At 37.0% G+C, this 16,843-nt stretch overlaps 2 protein-coding genes across 3 annotated transcripts; one reads left to right on the forward strand and one right to left on the reverse strand.

The window, feature by feature from the left end:
• Positions 1-606: 606 nt before the first annotated feature.
• On the forward strand, positions 607-4,411 carry prdm8 (PR domain containing 8). 2 transcript variants are annotated; one of them, XM_017463227.3, is made up of 4 exons: positions 607-1,002; positions 1,459-1,678; positions 1,864-2,095; positions 2,249-4,411. In XM_017463227.3, exons 2-4 carry the CDS (start codon positions 1,463-1,465, stop codon positions 3,298-3,300), a joined length of 1,500 nt encoding a protein of 499 aa, XP_017318716.2. In that variant the 5' UTR covers positions 607-1,002; positions 1,459-1,462; the 3' UTR covers positions 3,301-4,411. The 2 variants fall into 2 exon arrangements, with proteins under 2 accessions (XP_017318716.2, XP_053535700.1); XM_053679725.1 differs by lacking the exon at positions 607-1,002 and having other exon boundaries at positions 1,423-1,678.
• A 516-nt stretch (positions 4,412-4,927) lies between these two features.
• On the reverse strand, positions 4,928-10,929 carry gdf10a (growth differentiation factor 10a). Its single transcript, XM_017462893.3, has 3 exons — positions 10,386-10,929; positions 8,335-9,236; positions 4,928-7,927 (listed from the first exon to the last, which is right to left on the reverse strand). The coding sequence occupies exons 1-3, from the start codon at positions 10,609-10,611 to the stop codon at positions 7,736-7,738; spliced, it is 1,320 nt and encodes a 439-aa protein (XP_017318382.1). The 5' UTR covers positions 10,612-10,929; the 3' UTR covers positions 4,928-7,735.
• Between the last annotated feature and the right edge of the window lie 5,914 nt (positions 10,930-16,843).

Below are 16,843 nucleotides of genomic sequence, written 5' to 3' on the forward strand. Positions count from 1 at the left end.
CGCGCGCGCGTTTGTCTTACTATTCTGTACTAACCTCAGTAATGAAAGGAAGCCCTTTTTAGTTTTGTTGTTGATGTTTCTCCCTCAACACACACACACACACACACACACACACACACACACACACACACACACACACACACACACACACAATTTCATGAAGTAATTTGGCACTAATGCCAACCGACTAATGCAATATGTTTTGCTGGTTGCTACATAATAATAATAATAATAATAATAATAATAATAATAATGTTCTCAAAATCTAATTAAGTTTGATCATAGTTATTATTATTATTATTATTATTATTATTATTATTATTATTATTATTATTATTGCCGAATTTACTCTTGGTTTTGTAAATATGGAATTAATGTAATTTGCCAATAACACCCCAGGATAATTCAGTAGTTTATACCCTATTTAATTCACGAATACTGCTATCCTGCTGCTATTGCTATTACTTAATAATAATAATAATAATAATAATAATAATAATAATAATAATAATAATAATAATAATAAGGACTGTGATTGAGTTAATTTGAAAATAGATATTATCACTGTCTGCTTATTTATTTATTTATTTATTTGCTTGCTTGCTTGCTTACTTATCTGTGTGTTTGTTTGGGAAGATTTGGAATAGCTTAAACCATTTTAAGGAACTGCATAATAATTTCCCAGCAGCATTGTGGCAGCAGTGGCTGATATTAGTGTGGCTTGCTTCTTGTAATGTCTCAGAGAGATAATTGCTTATTTGCGAGGTGTAAGCTCAGTGGCCAGTCTGCCTCTCGCCTCCCCCTTCTCTAATGAGCGCGTTGTAGAAATGCAGAGGCACAGAAGAGCTGCAGCAGATCGGACACACACACAAACACACACATACACACACATACACGCACACACACACTCACACACACACACTCTCACACTTCAGCCTCATCACACAGCACACACACACACACTGCTAGACCAAGAGCTGTGGAGCATCCTGACATCTCTCTGTAAGTTAAACTCTTTGACTCAATATCAATTATTGATTTAAAAATACTGGTGAAAGATATTTGGCACAGATTAGTCTACTCTATGGCATATATTTGGTATTACACACAATGTCATTTTGGTACAAAATATTAAATGTTAAAAATATATACTGTATAGTTCTCCGTTTTTATGCATTAGCTAGCGGTTCGGAGCTGCAGGAATCAGGAATTTATATGAGACAGAAAATAAAATAGGTCTGTTTACAATTACGATTAAATTACAGACATGCCATTGATTTCTTAAAATCTCTATAATTAGCTTAATTAGGCTATATTGACACGAATATAGCTATAAATCTTCTAAATGGGTCTAACATTAATAATTGCTCAGTGAAGTAGACTGCATAATATAATACAATGCATTTAGAAATATACCTGGTATGTGTAGACTAATTATTATCATGTCTTTGTTTTTAGGACCATGGAAGATAGTTTAATGCCGCGCGCTTTATGCACCAACGACAGCAAATTTCTCCACCATCATGTCCCTGATTTCTTCACCAGTGTCCAGGTTACACAGGACATACCAGCCGGGGTGTCTTTCGGCCCTTGTGTGCTTCATAATACTTTTTATGACACAATAGCGTTCATCGCCTTGAAGTCGTTTGACAGAGGAAGGAAATCCTACGTGTTCAGGGTGAGGTATTCATACACACATCATAAAGCCTGGACACATTCATTTTTGGGGAAAGATTAATATGATGCTATTAAGGGGGTTATTATAGGGTACACAAGACATGTGAAGTGAAATGCACTGAAATGACTGCCATTATTGGTCAGAGTGTGCATAAATAGTGACGAGTCGACCATATTTATCAACAGGTAGATCCGGACGCATTAAAGAGTTCTCCGTTAGTGGTTCCTTGGCTCAGGTTGGTGCAGGCTGCTATGGACGCAGAAGAGCAGAACACAGAGGCCTATCTGAAAGGCGGCCAGCTGTATTTCCGCACTATCCGAGACATTAGCCAAGGGGAGGAACTGCTCGTCTGGTACGACGAGGAGCTGTCTCATCTTTTGGGCTTTAGCGACATTAAAGCCAGGGCCCTGACAGTTGGTAAGGACTGCTCACATTGTTATGAGTCACGAATGTCGTCCCTATTTAGCGCGCGCCTATTCACAAACATAGGCTATAACAATTGTGGCACATTGCGCATGCATTGGAATGCATATGGGTGTAATTATAGCTATGAATGTATCTTTTATACAGGTTACTCGTGTGGGAAGTGCGGACAGGAGTTCAAGCACGAAAACCCTTTCCTAGCTCACTGTCGCTTTCTGTGCGCTCAAGTAAAAGCGGACGCGTGGCGAGGAGACGGCGAAACGCGGCGACAGCGCAGTGTCACGGACTTCCACAACATCGCAAGGGACATGGAACATAAAAAGTCTTCAGAGGACCGGAAAAGGAGGCACGACGAAGCTTTGAGCCCGAGATGCAGAAAACCTGTTTTGCTGGAGAAAAAGAACATGGCCAACCATAATAACATGACACACGTGCACAGAGAATATCCACATGACCAGGATTTTATGGCACCAACCATGAAAGTCTCCAGTTCACCAAGTTCGAAGTTAAAAAGCGCCAAAAGCAGTGCGTTTGCGGAGATCAAGAAAGCGAAATCGGACCAGCCATCCAGGGCAGAGGATATAACAAGGGAAAATCCATCCGTTTCGACTTTACAGTTGGACAGGAAGGCTGGTTTGGGCCTTCAGTCCGACTCCAGTGCCTTTTTGCTCTGGAGTGCGCATGCGGAGCAAAAGAGCGCTTTCTGCAAGCCCAGTAAACTCAGCATCACTGAGGACCAGCAGCATCAGAGACCCGTGGGACCTTCGGATCAGGTTTCAGAACACGCAGCTCTGGGATACAGAAATATGTTGGCCTCTCATTTGTTTCAAGGCGACCTGTCTAGCACACAAACAGTCTCGCCGACAGCTCCCCTGAGCGCTGCGGGTTCCTTCCATTACGCACCGGAAGTGTGGTGCAGGAACATCAGCGGGCCTTTACAGCCGACCTCTTCTCTCACTCTTCTTCCTCCTACTCTCAGCTCTCTGGGCGTCACGGTGCAGAACTGGTGCGCTAAGTGCAACCTCTCATTCCGGATGACTTCGGACTTAGTGTTTCACATGCGCTCGCACCACAAGAAAGAGTTCGCCGCCGAGGCTCAGGGTCGGAGGAGAAGAGAGGAGAAGCTCACCTGCCCCATCTGTCATGAGTACTTCCGCGAACGTCATCATCTCTCGCGTCACATGACATCACATAACTGAACGATGGATTAAAAAAGTGTTTTTGGGGACTGTTTTAGGCTCGTCTGGTGCATCAGGCCACGCGTATATTATAGCCTAGAGAAATGGTAGAGAGACATGACTCAAGTAGCTATCCCTGAATGTTAACAGGCCAAATAACACAATGAGACCTAAATACAGCAATGTCAAATTTGAAGCAGAACATATTCTAACATAAGCAGAACTAAGATCAAAATAGCCCATGGTAACATTTTCATATACTATTTGGGTCCTTTATTAACACGATGTGATAATTAATTAATTAATTCTATAGGATACAGATTTAAAATCAGCAATTTGACTAATTTGATCATTTACTGAGGTGTTATTTTCACACCTGTGGTAAAAATTCTGCATGTGCTCTATATTTACTCAGAAGACCAATACTGAACTTTCTGTATGTGTCATGAATCTCCACAAGATGGCCACAGAACTCCGCAAAAGAATTTCCAATTCGCATTATCATGACCTTAGTTTTCCATCTATCTTTCTCTCCACTCTGTCTGGGTTAATGAAAAGGGAAATTGAACCATACAGTACTAATTTTACAATAAGGCTATGATTAATATTGAGTTACAACTGATAGTGCCTTATAAGTCTCAGGTTTGAAACTATAGAGCTATGTCTAGTCATTTCACTAACTTTGCTAGCAAACTGACTAATCCCAGAGTAGGGTTTACTTAGTTGTTTTTTGTTTGTTTTGTTTTATTTTTAGTTGTTACACTATAGTCGAAGTAATAATTTTTTCCTGATGTATGGTACAGGCATGTTCAGTGACACCTTCATCATAAGGCCTATAAAGTCACTTTTGTCACCATAAAGGACAAAAATATGTAGCCTAATTATTTGCCAAGGGCTTTTTCTTTGGAAATTGGTATATATAAGTCCAGTATAAGTCCTACTTTAAAGACTGCAACACGTGTGAGTTTGGCTTTTGTTCTTAATTGTGACTGTAGTCACTCAGAACATATTGGTTTAAGGATTATAAGATATTTTAAATGAATTGTTGAAAATATCTGTCCAAGTAATGAAGCTAGATTATTGCATATGGATAGATGTTAAATTAGCACACATAATGCATATTAATAGTTATTATTATTATTATGATGATGATGATGATGATGATTATTATTATTATTATTATTATTATTAATAATAATAATAATAATAATAATAATAATAATAATAATAATAATAATGTGCTTACAGTTCATTCAATCAACAAGAAATGACCCTTTGTGTTATGTTTCATCTGAACTGAAGGTTTAATCAGTAAAGTAGCAATTTTTGAAAATAATTTTTTTGTCATACTATGATCTGTGAATACAATTTTAAGACCTTCAAGATGCTTCAAGCACAACTTGAAATAACATTAACGTTAGCATGTGTAATTCAACTTGACTGTGATTGGAAAAAGTATATGTTGTGGAGAATGCAAAATGTCTTCAAGGGCAAGAAGAACAAAATCCTAGATGTCCACAAAATGTGCTCATCTATTTCCCCTGATTTTCACTTGACATGACTTTACAGGTAATACACGTTGACGTAAACAGTTGGGATTTAGGACGCAAAATTAGTAACCATTATAGCATTTATACATACTCTTAATAAAGGTTAATATCATTCTGTTGGTTCTGGTTTTGCAAATACATCTTGTGATGTTTATCAAAAAGGAAACGAATATTGCTTTTCTTTTTCTCCTTTTATGCCTATTAGATATTAGAGGATGTATGCCTGGTCAAAAGGGTACATTATTGTAAATTGGTGAAATGCCCAAGAATATGAACAGGAAATGATTTTTTGATTTATTCTAAGAATTAAATCAATTATATGTAATTTACAAATTCATGCTTCCTTAAGGAGGATGTAGCTTATGCTCAATGGCAAAGGAATAAATATGTGTATGAGTTTGTGTGTAAATATATAAAAATTTATATTAGAAAATCTATTAGAATATTTTATTGAATAAAAGTCAGTTTATCAGTTAATGCATGTTTTTATTTAAAATTATATTATAAATAAGTTATTGACCACAAACACACATACACTCATACTCCTGTGGAGGGAGCTCTATATTACATTTTGAAGCAGAGTCACACGCAGATTATGCAAGTGGTGTAGAACCATCTCTCAGTGAGTGAGAGAGAGAGAGAGAGAGAGAGAGAGAGAGAGAGAGAGAGAGAGAGAGAGTTCATGGGAAAGTCAAACTTTCATCCTTTGCAAAGTTCTCAATGTTGCCTGTTGAAAATGTGTGAAAAATTCCAGCACAATACTGTCATAATTAGTGATCTGGCTGCAGGAAATGCTAATCAGATGAGGAATAAGATGTTTCAGTTGTATTCAGAATGTCTTCTGTCCATTCATACACAATGCTTGTCTGTTAGGATCAATTCTCATTGACTTGACCTCATATATTGGCATTCACCAACTGCCTAGTATTTACATCCTGATGAAACATATAATGTTATTAAAGCAGTTCCAAGTAGAACCTGGGACTGGGGATTCCCTCTTGGGGATCATGTCTAAAGTTGACACTGATTTTAAGTGTTTTAGTGGGTAGTGTTTTCTTGCAGAAGGACTATGATTAAAAATAAAAACCCTCAGAGCACAACACAAGATATACCATTAAGCATATGTTTGATTTCATAAAATAAAAAGCTGTACATGCCAATTTCTAAGTCATTGACAACTACATGATGAACTTGTGGATATATAATAAAATCCTTTGAAATTAATTATTTCGCCATCTTCTTATGGTTATTATTTGCAATGCATCTATCATTCAAAATGATTCCTAAATGATTTGCCTGCATTTACAGTGCAATGTACATCATTAACATGCTGCCATATAACAGTCATAAATCTATACAATGCATTCATAAGAATCAGACACATTATTCAAATATTACGACATATTGTATATATTCTGGAAATACAAATCAACAAAACTGCTGACTGGGGGGGGGGGGGGGCTAATTCATCTTAATTTTTTATTCATATCACTGACTAACTGATTAATGTTCAAATAAATCATTAGCTTTTCTGGTCTGCTGTGGATGACAATGTCTTGAGTGTGTTTGAAAGGAGTGACATCATTTGTTGTGAGAAAAATGTTAACATCCTGCTCTCAAAGACCTGGTGCTCTTGAAGTGGGTTTGAAACGTTGACTAGACGAAGCGAGGACTCATCTATCCTATTCTTTGATGTTGAAGTGGCGAAGGGTGCTTTCAAAGAGCAATCACTGTTGACCCTCTTCACATGTTATTCAGAGATCTTTACAACAAAAGCCTTTCAATAGAACCTGTCTTTAAATGTAAATATCAATGGACTGTTAGAAAATCAATACTCTTACAAATACAGTTTGGATTTTTTTTCAAATTCTATATATCACTATACATATAACTAATTTCAGTTCATAATTTAAAAAACAAACAAAAAAGTACAAAAATACATTTTCTAACACATTATACTGAAACACTGACCTTATATGTTTTGTAGAGAAACACATTTACCCCAAATATTTCACACTTAGATCAATTAAATACTGTTATGTGGACATGGATAATGAGATAATACATTCCCATTCATAATCGTAATCCCCTATAGCGTCTCTGAACTCTTGGATTACGTCTCTAAAAGTAACACAAGCTGTCTGAGGATGATTTAACACATTGGTGACCTTGGTGAGTAGTCTACTTCTGACACACAACCACTTGGAAATATTCCAAGGAAAACTTTTAAATATGAGTGGATTATTGTTAGCTCAATGCTTTACAGTCTTGAAACCGAAGCCTGGTTTCAAAGCCTCATTATTAGTTTTAAAACTGAATCTCCAGCTGTGGAGTGTCTGTGGATGTTATATGATACTTATTGACATGAAAACTCAGTTCAGAAGGCGGTACATGTTTATACACTATTTAAGGTAACTTAAATGCCAAGCATTTTGCCTACCTGGTGCTTGGTCTTGTTGCACAATAGAAGTTCTAGACTGTTTTCTACTATGGATATTTTTAATCCAAGCATAATATAAATAAAATCTGCTTCCACCTGGATATCTCTACATAGTGTTTTGACAAAATCTTTACTGTTTGCCATCATTTGCAATAAAAAGACTCTATTTCGTACAAAAAGCAGCAATGCATTAACTAGTGAACTGCAATCTCTTAATTAATTTACACAGAGTGTTTTCTCAGAGACAAAGTTCATCATTATAGATAAAAAAAAATACCCTCATGATAAGGAAAACTGTAATTTCGAATGAATGCACAGAGTGTGTAAAGCCCTTAACAACATAACTTTGCAGTGTGCACTGTACAGTATGTGGCAACAATAGACAATATGCCTCTTCACATTTCGTTTTGGTGTTGTAACCACAACAAATGACCGTGTCTCCACATATGTGGTTATTCCATTGAGCCTATCGACAGGAACACGTCTCCACTGACATATCAGGGTAGTTCTTTAATACAATGTTTTTGGCTTCGTCCAGGAAGAGGACGCTGAGAGGGTTCACTTTCTCAGGTACACAACAGGGCTCTGGGATGCCTGGAATGATACCAACTGTCTTCACTATACTTTGAATGGTTGCATGGTTGGAAGGGCGAACAACCTAAAATAGAGGAGAAAAAGAACGGATTGAATAACGTACAAAAATATACAAAAGTATCTCCAAACACATTCTTCTGACTATATTTTTATTCAGCCTGTGAGAGGACACAATCTTAACATTTCACACCACTCTTAAAAACCCCACAACTGTTTCAAATAGTGGGAAAAAAGGAAAGTGAGAAAATGAGTCCCTCTAAAACCACCATTAAAGTTAAAATGATGTGAATGCAATTACACCTAACGCTTGTGTGCTTCACTAATGCTGGAACTGAATGCCTCCTGAAGGGATTCTTTGTTTAAAGTCTGGCTGCAAAAGTAATTCTAAGGCATTTAAAAATATTTCAATATGTCTAAACTATTCACTCTAATCTAAGTGAGTGTATAGTACCCAGTATAAGATGTTCAGACCTTAGGCATGGGAAATTCACATGTTCCTGCACAGTAGTAGGCGTCAAAGGATTTAGGAGACAAGATCCATTCACTCCAGCCAATATCTGCAAAATCCACCTTCAGGTACCTCCTGGAACAGACGCGAGGCTCTCTCCACTGTCTCCTCCGTGCTTTCTTCATGGTTTTCTCATCAAAGCTAAGAACCTGTAACTTGTTCGGTCCATCATCATGCCCTTGATCTTTCTTTCTCTGCTCCTTTTTAGTAGGCTTTGGCTTCAGTGCTAGATAAGTGCTTTCCCACTTATCATGCTCCTTGAAGCTGTTATACTCCACCTCAGGAAGTTCATTGTTCTGGATAGGGTCAGGAAAATACAAGTCCCTTTTAACCCGCATATCAGGTGAGGTTTTTGAAGACTGAGTGGGCTTCTCATCTGCAGGTAATGGATCATACCTCTGTAAGCTCATGGAAACACTGTTGGGCTCTGAAATGGCTTGGTCATTGGCATACACTAGTATGTATGGCTGGCTGAAGGCTGACAAGCGGTCCTGATACCTCTGATATTTTTTGCCATAGTCAAATTCCAGTGTTATCATGGCCTGTTTCCTGAGTCTTGCTTCCTTTATGATTTGAGACACATCCTTAGTTTGCCATATCCCTCTACTATGTGGGTAAAAAGTGATGTTCCCAAGCAATGAGCCCAAATGTGAATTAGATGAAAAACTTCTGAATAAAAGATCAAATGAAGGTAAGTAGTGAAGGTTCTGGATGCGACAGTAAGGACCGCGGAAGCGCTTGCAGAACCAGGTCCTCTGGCGTGGCCGTTTGTCAAATAAGAAGTGAAGCGTGGAGGTGAGAACGGCCTCAGAATCTTGAAGCAAAGTTAGATTTAGGTGATATAAAACTCGTTGTTCCAAGCTTTCTGCATCGAAAACAGAGAACAACTGCTAGTTACAGTATATATGCATTGTAAAAACTGACTTCAACAGCAGGCTTTTTGTTCTAAGGAAGGACAAAATAGGTGATACATTACTCCTGGAGCAGCTGGAACCATGTGGATATGATTATTTAAGCTTCCTTTTAAGCCTGCCTAGAATCTAGTAATGTGATCTCAATAAAACATTCAGATAAAATGCTTTTGCAGACTGAAACATTGCTTGAAATCTGTTGCCTTTAGTAGAAATGTAAAGCTCCTGTGTTCTTTATGATTCTTGGTTTATTTTCAGTATACATACTAAGTACCTGGTTGTAGTTTGTTGGTGAGGGATGGGTCAGTTCAGTGAAAATCTCTCTAGTGCCATTTCTGAGCCTAGTCCCTTAACTTTCTTCTCAACTGTTTGGTAGAGCACATTTTGGGTCACTATATCTTATTGAAAAATGTGTTGAACTTAACTCAGCCTGATTGAGCCATCTCCACCACTCGGTTTAGGTATATTATGTTAAAAACATTCACTAAATATTTTTGTGTCTTGAAATTGTGTGTATTTTCTGTTTGTCTCTTTACAGGAAGTTAGCAAGAAGAAAGTCACTCCAGACATCCGCTTCTGGATTTTATTTGACTTTTTTTTTCTAAAAGATTTTGGTATTTATTATTGTATTTATACTTTTACCATGGAGTGACTTATGGCCTATACTAAAAAGGCCATAAATCACTTATACAAGGCCTATGCTAAAAAAAAAAAAAAAAAATACAAAAAACCTGTGTGGTCTGTTAAAAAAATTAAACATTGATTATTGATGTTATTGCCCCAAGGAAATAAAAAATGCAAAGAAAACAATTTTCCATTTATTTTTTTGTTAATGGGGATGTTAAAGGGCTAGACATAATGTAAGGAGAATTCGGAAAACGGATTTAGAAAACAGTTTTGTATATACAATATAAGGCATGTGTCTTATTCTTACATGGCCACAGAGAATGCACTCAAGCTAAACACAGAAAAGAAGACTGAATGGTCTTGACAACAGTCAAAAGTAGACTTAATGTGAAGTATAATTTCTTTCATTTAACTAAGTGAAATACACACTTATATCGGTATGATCCATTTGGAAGAAGAAATGTTCCTCAACTCACCAGGCTTGGCTTTAAAACTCCTCACAGTATTCGTATTTTTTGGCCAGTGCGATTCTCTGTTGTATTTCTCGTAGAGTTTGAACATATGCTGTGAAACTCTGTCCGTTTCCGTGCTGTCACTGACTTCATCAGGTGGGACATCCAACACAAAGTCTGACACTTGAGCAAGTACACATATGATCGAAAAGAGCAGAAAGTGCGCCAAAACGGTGCATTTCAACGCCATGATTTCAAATAAAAACCAAACAAAAAGCACTCAAGACGGACTTGCTTTCAAAGAAGCAGCGCGCAAACTAAAAATAAAGACTACAAAGTTTATTTAAAAAAAAAAAAAAAATAAAATAAATTGTTAGATTGTGCATCCGGAGATCAACTTGACGAATTGTCCATTTAAACAGTCTTCCGCTTTGTTTTTTTTTTCTTTTTTCTTTTTTCCCCCCCTGTAATGACGTGAATAAAAGTGTCAGGAGAGAATCCGCTGTGTCTCGGTTAACCTGTTGAATGTGCGCTTGTTTCTTATGAGCGCCACTAGACCGCGCCTCAGGACATATGCTGTTGCACTGGAGGCTGACGCACGCGCTCAGGAACCAACAGAAAGCAGGGATAAGCACACAGACCTGACAGCACTCAGACCACACTCAATACTGCTGTACTACACACTCGGGATAGTATAGGACGCAAAGTATAGTATGGATAAAACATATGGGTCACACGAGGCCTGACAAATAAGACTAGACCACTGTGCCAAATGCATAAATAATACAATAAATTATGCAAAAATAAGCTGTCATATTTCTTTTTTATTGATCATTAGAGAAAACTGCATTTTTTTTTTTACAGTCTACTAGGTTGCATTAAGCAAACCACTATTGCAACTGAAATGATAACAAACACATTAAAATGAAATAAATAATGCCCTAGTAAATCAGAAAAGATTCCACTTTCCCCCAAAAAAGTTGTTGAATTAGATTCTGATTGTAGAAGACATTTTCTCAGCAGACCCTCGTAACTTCACTTATATGGTTGTTTCTTTGTAACACCCATGTGTTTACATTATTTTCACAATTGCAAATTAATGATCACATTATTATTATTATTATTCACACTCGTATGCAAGTCTCCACAAGACAATGACAACGACAGAAAATGCATCTGCTGTACATTATGACAGACAGACAGTTATCTACCACTAAATACTAGAATGTGATATCTAAAGTCTAAGTGAAATCATATATCACTGCACTGAACACACTTGGTTCGAAGGGAATGAAATAAGCAGATTTGGTTTGATATCGGAGCAGCACAGCTAATCACAAGCTGTTAAATGCATTCATGCATCTGATTTTACAACTGTGCCATCCACCAATGGTCAGGAAAATATCAAAAGAACATATACAATAGTGTAGTGGTCCAGTGTAATATTTATTTGCTCTTGTCATCAGGAAAATAGGAGCCTTAAAGTGTTATATTGCATAATTTTCAGATTAAAAAATAAATAAATTCCTGAGTGTCTATTAAATACATCAGAAAACTCATAACTCTGAAATTCATGTACCTCCAACTCACAGGCAGTTTTTTTTTAAAGAACCCCCACTAGTAATTAATATTCATAAGCAAATATTAATTATATTATTTAACACTATGTTACTGATATTTTTAATGGACATGTGGGGACTAAGTGATTTTAGTTGATTTGGAAAAAAAAGAGATAATTTCTTATTTTAACTTTTTGAGTTACTTTTAAGTTTGTTAGCGAATGTTTCGAACTTTACCTCACTTTACCTTTACCTCAGCTTAGGTGAGGCAAACCTAAGTTTCATTTGAATATGGGCCAATTACAGTAAACATGTAAATACATATTTAACATGGTATATATGAAATCAGATTTGGCATGTTCTCAGTTTGGCTCTAAAAATACCAAATATAGGAAAAGTCGATTTTCTCAATATAACCTCTATATCAACACCTCCAGTATTGTTCTCATTAAAAATCTCATTTAAATTGTTAGACACTCTCGTTTCCACCATTTTTCATAGTCTTGGTCTACTGCAGACAGCAACACATTTGACCAACCTCATTTTAATGTATTTGCATTTTTGGTAGACTATATATTCTCCAAATATGTGTCGCTATAACAGTAAAACATGTTTACAGTTTTAGCTTAGAAAAAATCTACTTGGACATGTTTTGGCTTCTTTTTGTTTGATTTTATTGACACTTTTCAGTCCCATGAAATCCACCAGGGATATGCCCTAGTCACCTCTGGTTATTTATTTATTTACTTTTTCATTGGCGTCTCTGTGGTGCTGCTCCAACAATGCGGTTCTGTGAAAGGTCTGGGCTCCAGTGGAGAGGCTATAACAAGCTTGGTCTCAACAGCACCATTAAACACCTCCTCCGGCCCTTTAGGGAATCCACTGGAGATTCCCTTTCTCTTCAATTTTAAATGTGTCTCATGTCTGCATTAAAACGTTTTGAGACTCTGTCCACTAGGACACTGCTGCTGAGTGAATCAGAAAATAACTCTATAACTCTCATTCACCGTCCCTCCTCCCAACTTCCTTTTGTCAACTGCATACCATGAAAGAGCAACACCATGGGTAGGTCCAGCTATTAAGCTTCAGAATACTACAGAATACTCGTTTTAGCACAAAGAAAAGCGAGTGTAGGGGTGAAGGAATCCAAATTAATTCTGGGTCATAGAAGGTCCCTATGACTCTTGAGTGTCATCGATTCATGGAGTCTCTGTGGCAGATGAAAGTGTGACTCTGTCATGGCATGCAGCCTATATTTCCTTTTTCCCCCTAAATAGTATAATAGTAATAGTTAAAATCCACAACATAAGCAGAAGTATTTGGCAGACAGGACACTCAGTAGAATTCAATATGGCCTTAATAAGTTTATCTTTTATTACCAAACAGTTAGTGGTCCATAAACTGTGCTATTATTTCTATTTAGACATGGCCCTCCTATTCACACACTGTATTTTTTTTAAAGGAGCAAATCTATGGTCTAGAAGCTGTGAAGTGGGGGAAATTAATGAATAAGAAATTTATTTACTACATATTTATGATAATGAAATATTTATAATGGCGGTATATCTTTTACTATTATGAAAAAAGGAATACTATCATGAAAAATAAAATCATCATTGCACAGATGATTTTCTTTTGATTTACAGCTTTGGGGATTTCTTTAAATGTTTACTCATTTGCTCTGTGGCAAATCACTCTTCAGTGCTGAGCAAACAATATTGTTAAGCATGCATTATACATGACTTTTGAAATGCTCACCCGCTTTTTTATTTTTATTTTACTGTGATAATAGTCATGAGAAGAAAAAAAAAAACGTTTAGATTACAAGCTTCCCTTGCATTCTGCACAGTATCCATGGTGCTGGTCCAATATATTAAACAGTCATCTGTAACTGTCAGCAGACATTTCCACAAGTGAGAAGGTAAATTACTGGCTGCTGCTTCTGTTTGTCTTTGCCCTTTTTATTTTGTTGGGTCTATAGCTATGTGAGGCAAACCCAATTAGCCCTACAGTTCTCTATTCTGCCAGCTGTTCATCAATCATTTTAGGCAAACTCAAAATGCTCGGGGTTTCAGACCATTATGCAATCAGCAGGACAGCCCTTGCACATTTCAGTGTTTACTAATATGCTGTTGCACCCCTATAGCCTCTTTTCACCATGAAGAGCAGATTGAAAGCATTTGAAAGTGACAGTAAATTTCTGTTCAGCAGTAAATTTCTGCAAGAAAAAAACTTATTGCCCTCTTAAAAAAAAAAAAAAATCACATTTAAATTGCATAACTAAGTAAATCATATAAAGAAATTTTGACAAACCTTTTTTGGCAGGCTGTGTTTTATAGAACTGTCTAAGTATACAGTATTTTACAAAAATGCTTGCACATACTTAATAGTTCAGATTATTTACAATAGACTGTTTGTTTAATGTTGAATGTAAATGCTACGTTTAAGAAAAGACCATTCGCTGACAAAATGTTATGACTAAAGAAATGTATATTAAATAGATAGATAGATAGATAGATAGATAGATAGATAGATAGCATGTGAAGCGGTTTCTTTTCTCAAGCTTGTAATGCAACTCCATGCTTTCCCTATTTTTCCTCCATAAAAATATATATAAAACAGATGAGCTTCAAAGTTGCACAGACAGATAGAATTTCGATCCAAATGATGACTGCATGTTAGTGATGAGCCCGTGGTCCTGGGGAGAGCTAGACTGACATGTCCGTTTCCCTTCTGTCTGTCCAGTCCAGGACATTAGCCCAGTAAAAGGGATGAGATCACTTGGCTATGTAAGAAGATGTAGAGTGACCCTTTGTCCTGGTCCAGAGGTAATGAAAGTCTCGTGCTGTCCGAGCTGTAAGGACCTACTGCTGCTGCTTTGTAGCTAACATGATTTCACCCCTTACTACTGTGATCGCTGAACTTCCTGCAACAGCCTGTCTTTGATCTTTGGCTCTCTGTCAATCAGAATTAGCTATCCTTCAATACCAACCCCTCCTTCCCCTGCACTGAATCCAGCCTAAGAACAAACCATGCTTTGTACACACTGAATGTCTTCATGAAAGAAGCCGCACCATGAGGTTGTTTATTTCTCAGCTACCACATGTCTACTCTGCTCATCTGTCAGCCAAGTATTTCACTGACACGTTGGTAGATTAAAAGTGTAAATGTTACAATATTTATAAATCTTATTGTGTGAATCGCTGAACATGGCGTTTGATAATGCAGGGATGTGTGTGATTATAGAAAGAGCAGCAATATGGAGTTCAGGATGATCATAATGACTCTGTGACAGGTTGACATGGTGAATGAGGTAAATGACAGCTAAGCTGCCTCAGCAGTGACCCCTAGGCTCCACATGGCAGGAAGCTTCAGACAAAAGACCATTGTAGGTAACACTCTAACACAACTGGTTATATTCTTAGACAAAAAAATATCTATCTGGAGATACATGCATGGTTGAAAAGATTTCTCAGCTATTTTTCAAAATATTATTATATGCTGTTCGATTACATTTAGGCTGAATGAGTATTCCTCAGGTTTATAATATTCAGCAAGTGCTGTTCACCTGTTGAGCAGATGACTTCACATTTTTACTCTTACTGTCATTTCCCATTAACATGCTCATTTGCATTTTTAGAGACAAATGAATAAATTATGTGTGAGTGAGTATTGTTCCTGTTCAGACATTTTCCTTTCACAAACAGTGCCATAATTCTAGACTCTTGTCTGTTGTTTTGTCTACATCATATGGTAGGTGCTAGTAAATGGGTTGAAACTGAAAAACTAAGATCCTCTGATGCTGAGCAGGAAAACAAGTGTGTAAATGTCTATATGAGTTCCAGTTTACATGAACATCATATGAGCAGAGCATAAGGAAAGCTAATATACTTTGCATGGCACTGTAGCAGCTAAACCCATACAGTGATAGCTTAGCTGTGCCTCCCCTTGGTTAGCGACATCAAACTAACCTAGTTATAAAAGTTTTATATTTTATCGGTCTGGTAGTCCTACAAACAATCACAACACTGAGGCAAGTGTCATGATACATCTCAGTTTTTCTGATAATGTCATACATAAAATTACTGAAAGAACTATGAGTTTCCCTTTGTAGTGTATTTTTGAAGGTTTGACAGGTTTTGAAAGTAACGTGAAGTAAAGTAATTAGTAATCTCATTACTTTTTACATGCAGTAATCAGTAATGTAATCAGATTCCAATTTTAAAGTAGTAATTAGTAATCTGTAGTGGATTACCTTTTTTGAGTAACTTACCCAACACTGATTACGAATTGAGTTTGCTGCATAGTAGGTTGGTAAAAAACATTTAAGTAGACAGATATTGGAAACCATTTCTTAACTGTTTTAGAGGAAACCGATTAATTGAAATATCTCTTGTGCAAATCAGAGTGAGAGTTAGGAGTGGAAATGGGAGGTCTTGTTTACAAGCTGATTTGTGCAAGAACCTGACACATTTCCGATATTTTGGGTACAACAAAACAGACTTTGGGTAAAATGGGTCACAGTCATAAGTCACATATAATATTAGATCCAGCAAACTCTGTTTGTATACTATGTCAATCCAGTAACAATAGGCTTTGTTGTAAACTAAAGCATCCCCCAACCCCACAATTCTTCCCTAATTTGGTCACCTGCCAATTCCCACCCATCTGCCCTGTTATACAGTATCTACCAAATAAGGAGGATAAGGCTTCCTTCTAGAAACTTGAAGCCAGCCAACCACATCTTTTCAAACTGCTGCTCATGCTGCACCACAAGGCAGTGTAACAGACTTGAAGGAAAACACTATCTGCCTTATTCTGCATACATGAACTCACAGACACCCACGGTTGGCTAATGTAACTGTGACAGACAGGGAGAAACAGTTTGCCATTCCTCCCACCCAGAATGCACGGCTAATTTTG

Source organism: Ictalurus punctatus, chromosome 3 (genome assembly GCF_001660625.3).
Source record: "Ictalurus punctatus breed USDA103 chromosome 3, Coco_2.0, whole genome shotgun sequence".
Taxonomy (NCBI): domain Eukaryota; kingdom Metazoa; phylum Chordata; class Actinopteri; order Siluriformes; family Ictaluridae; genus Ictalurus; species Ictalurus punctatus.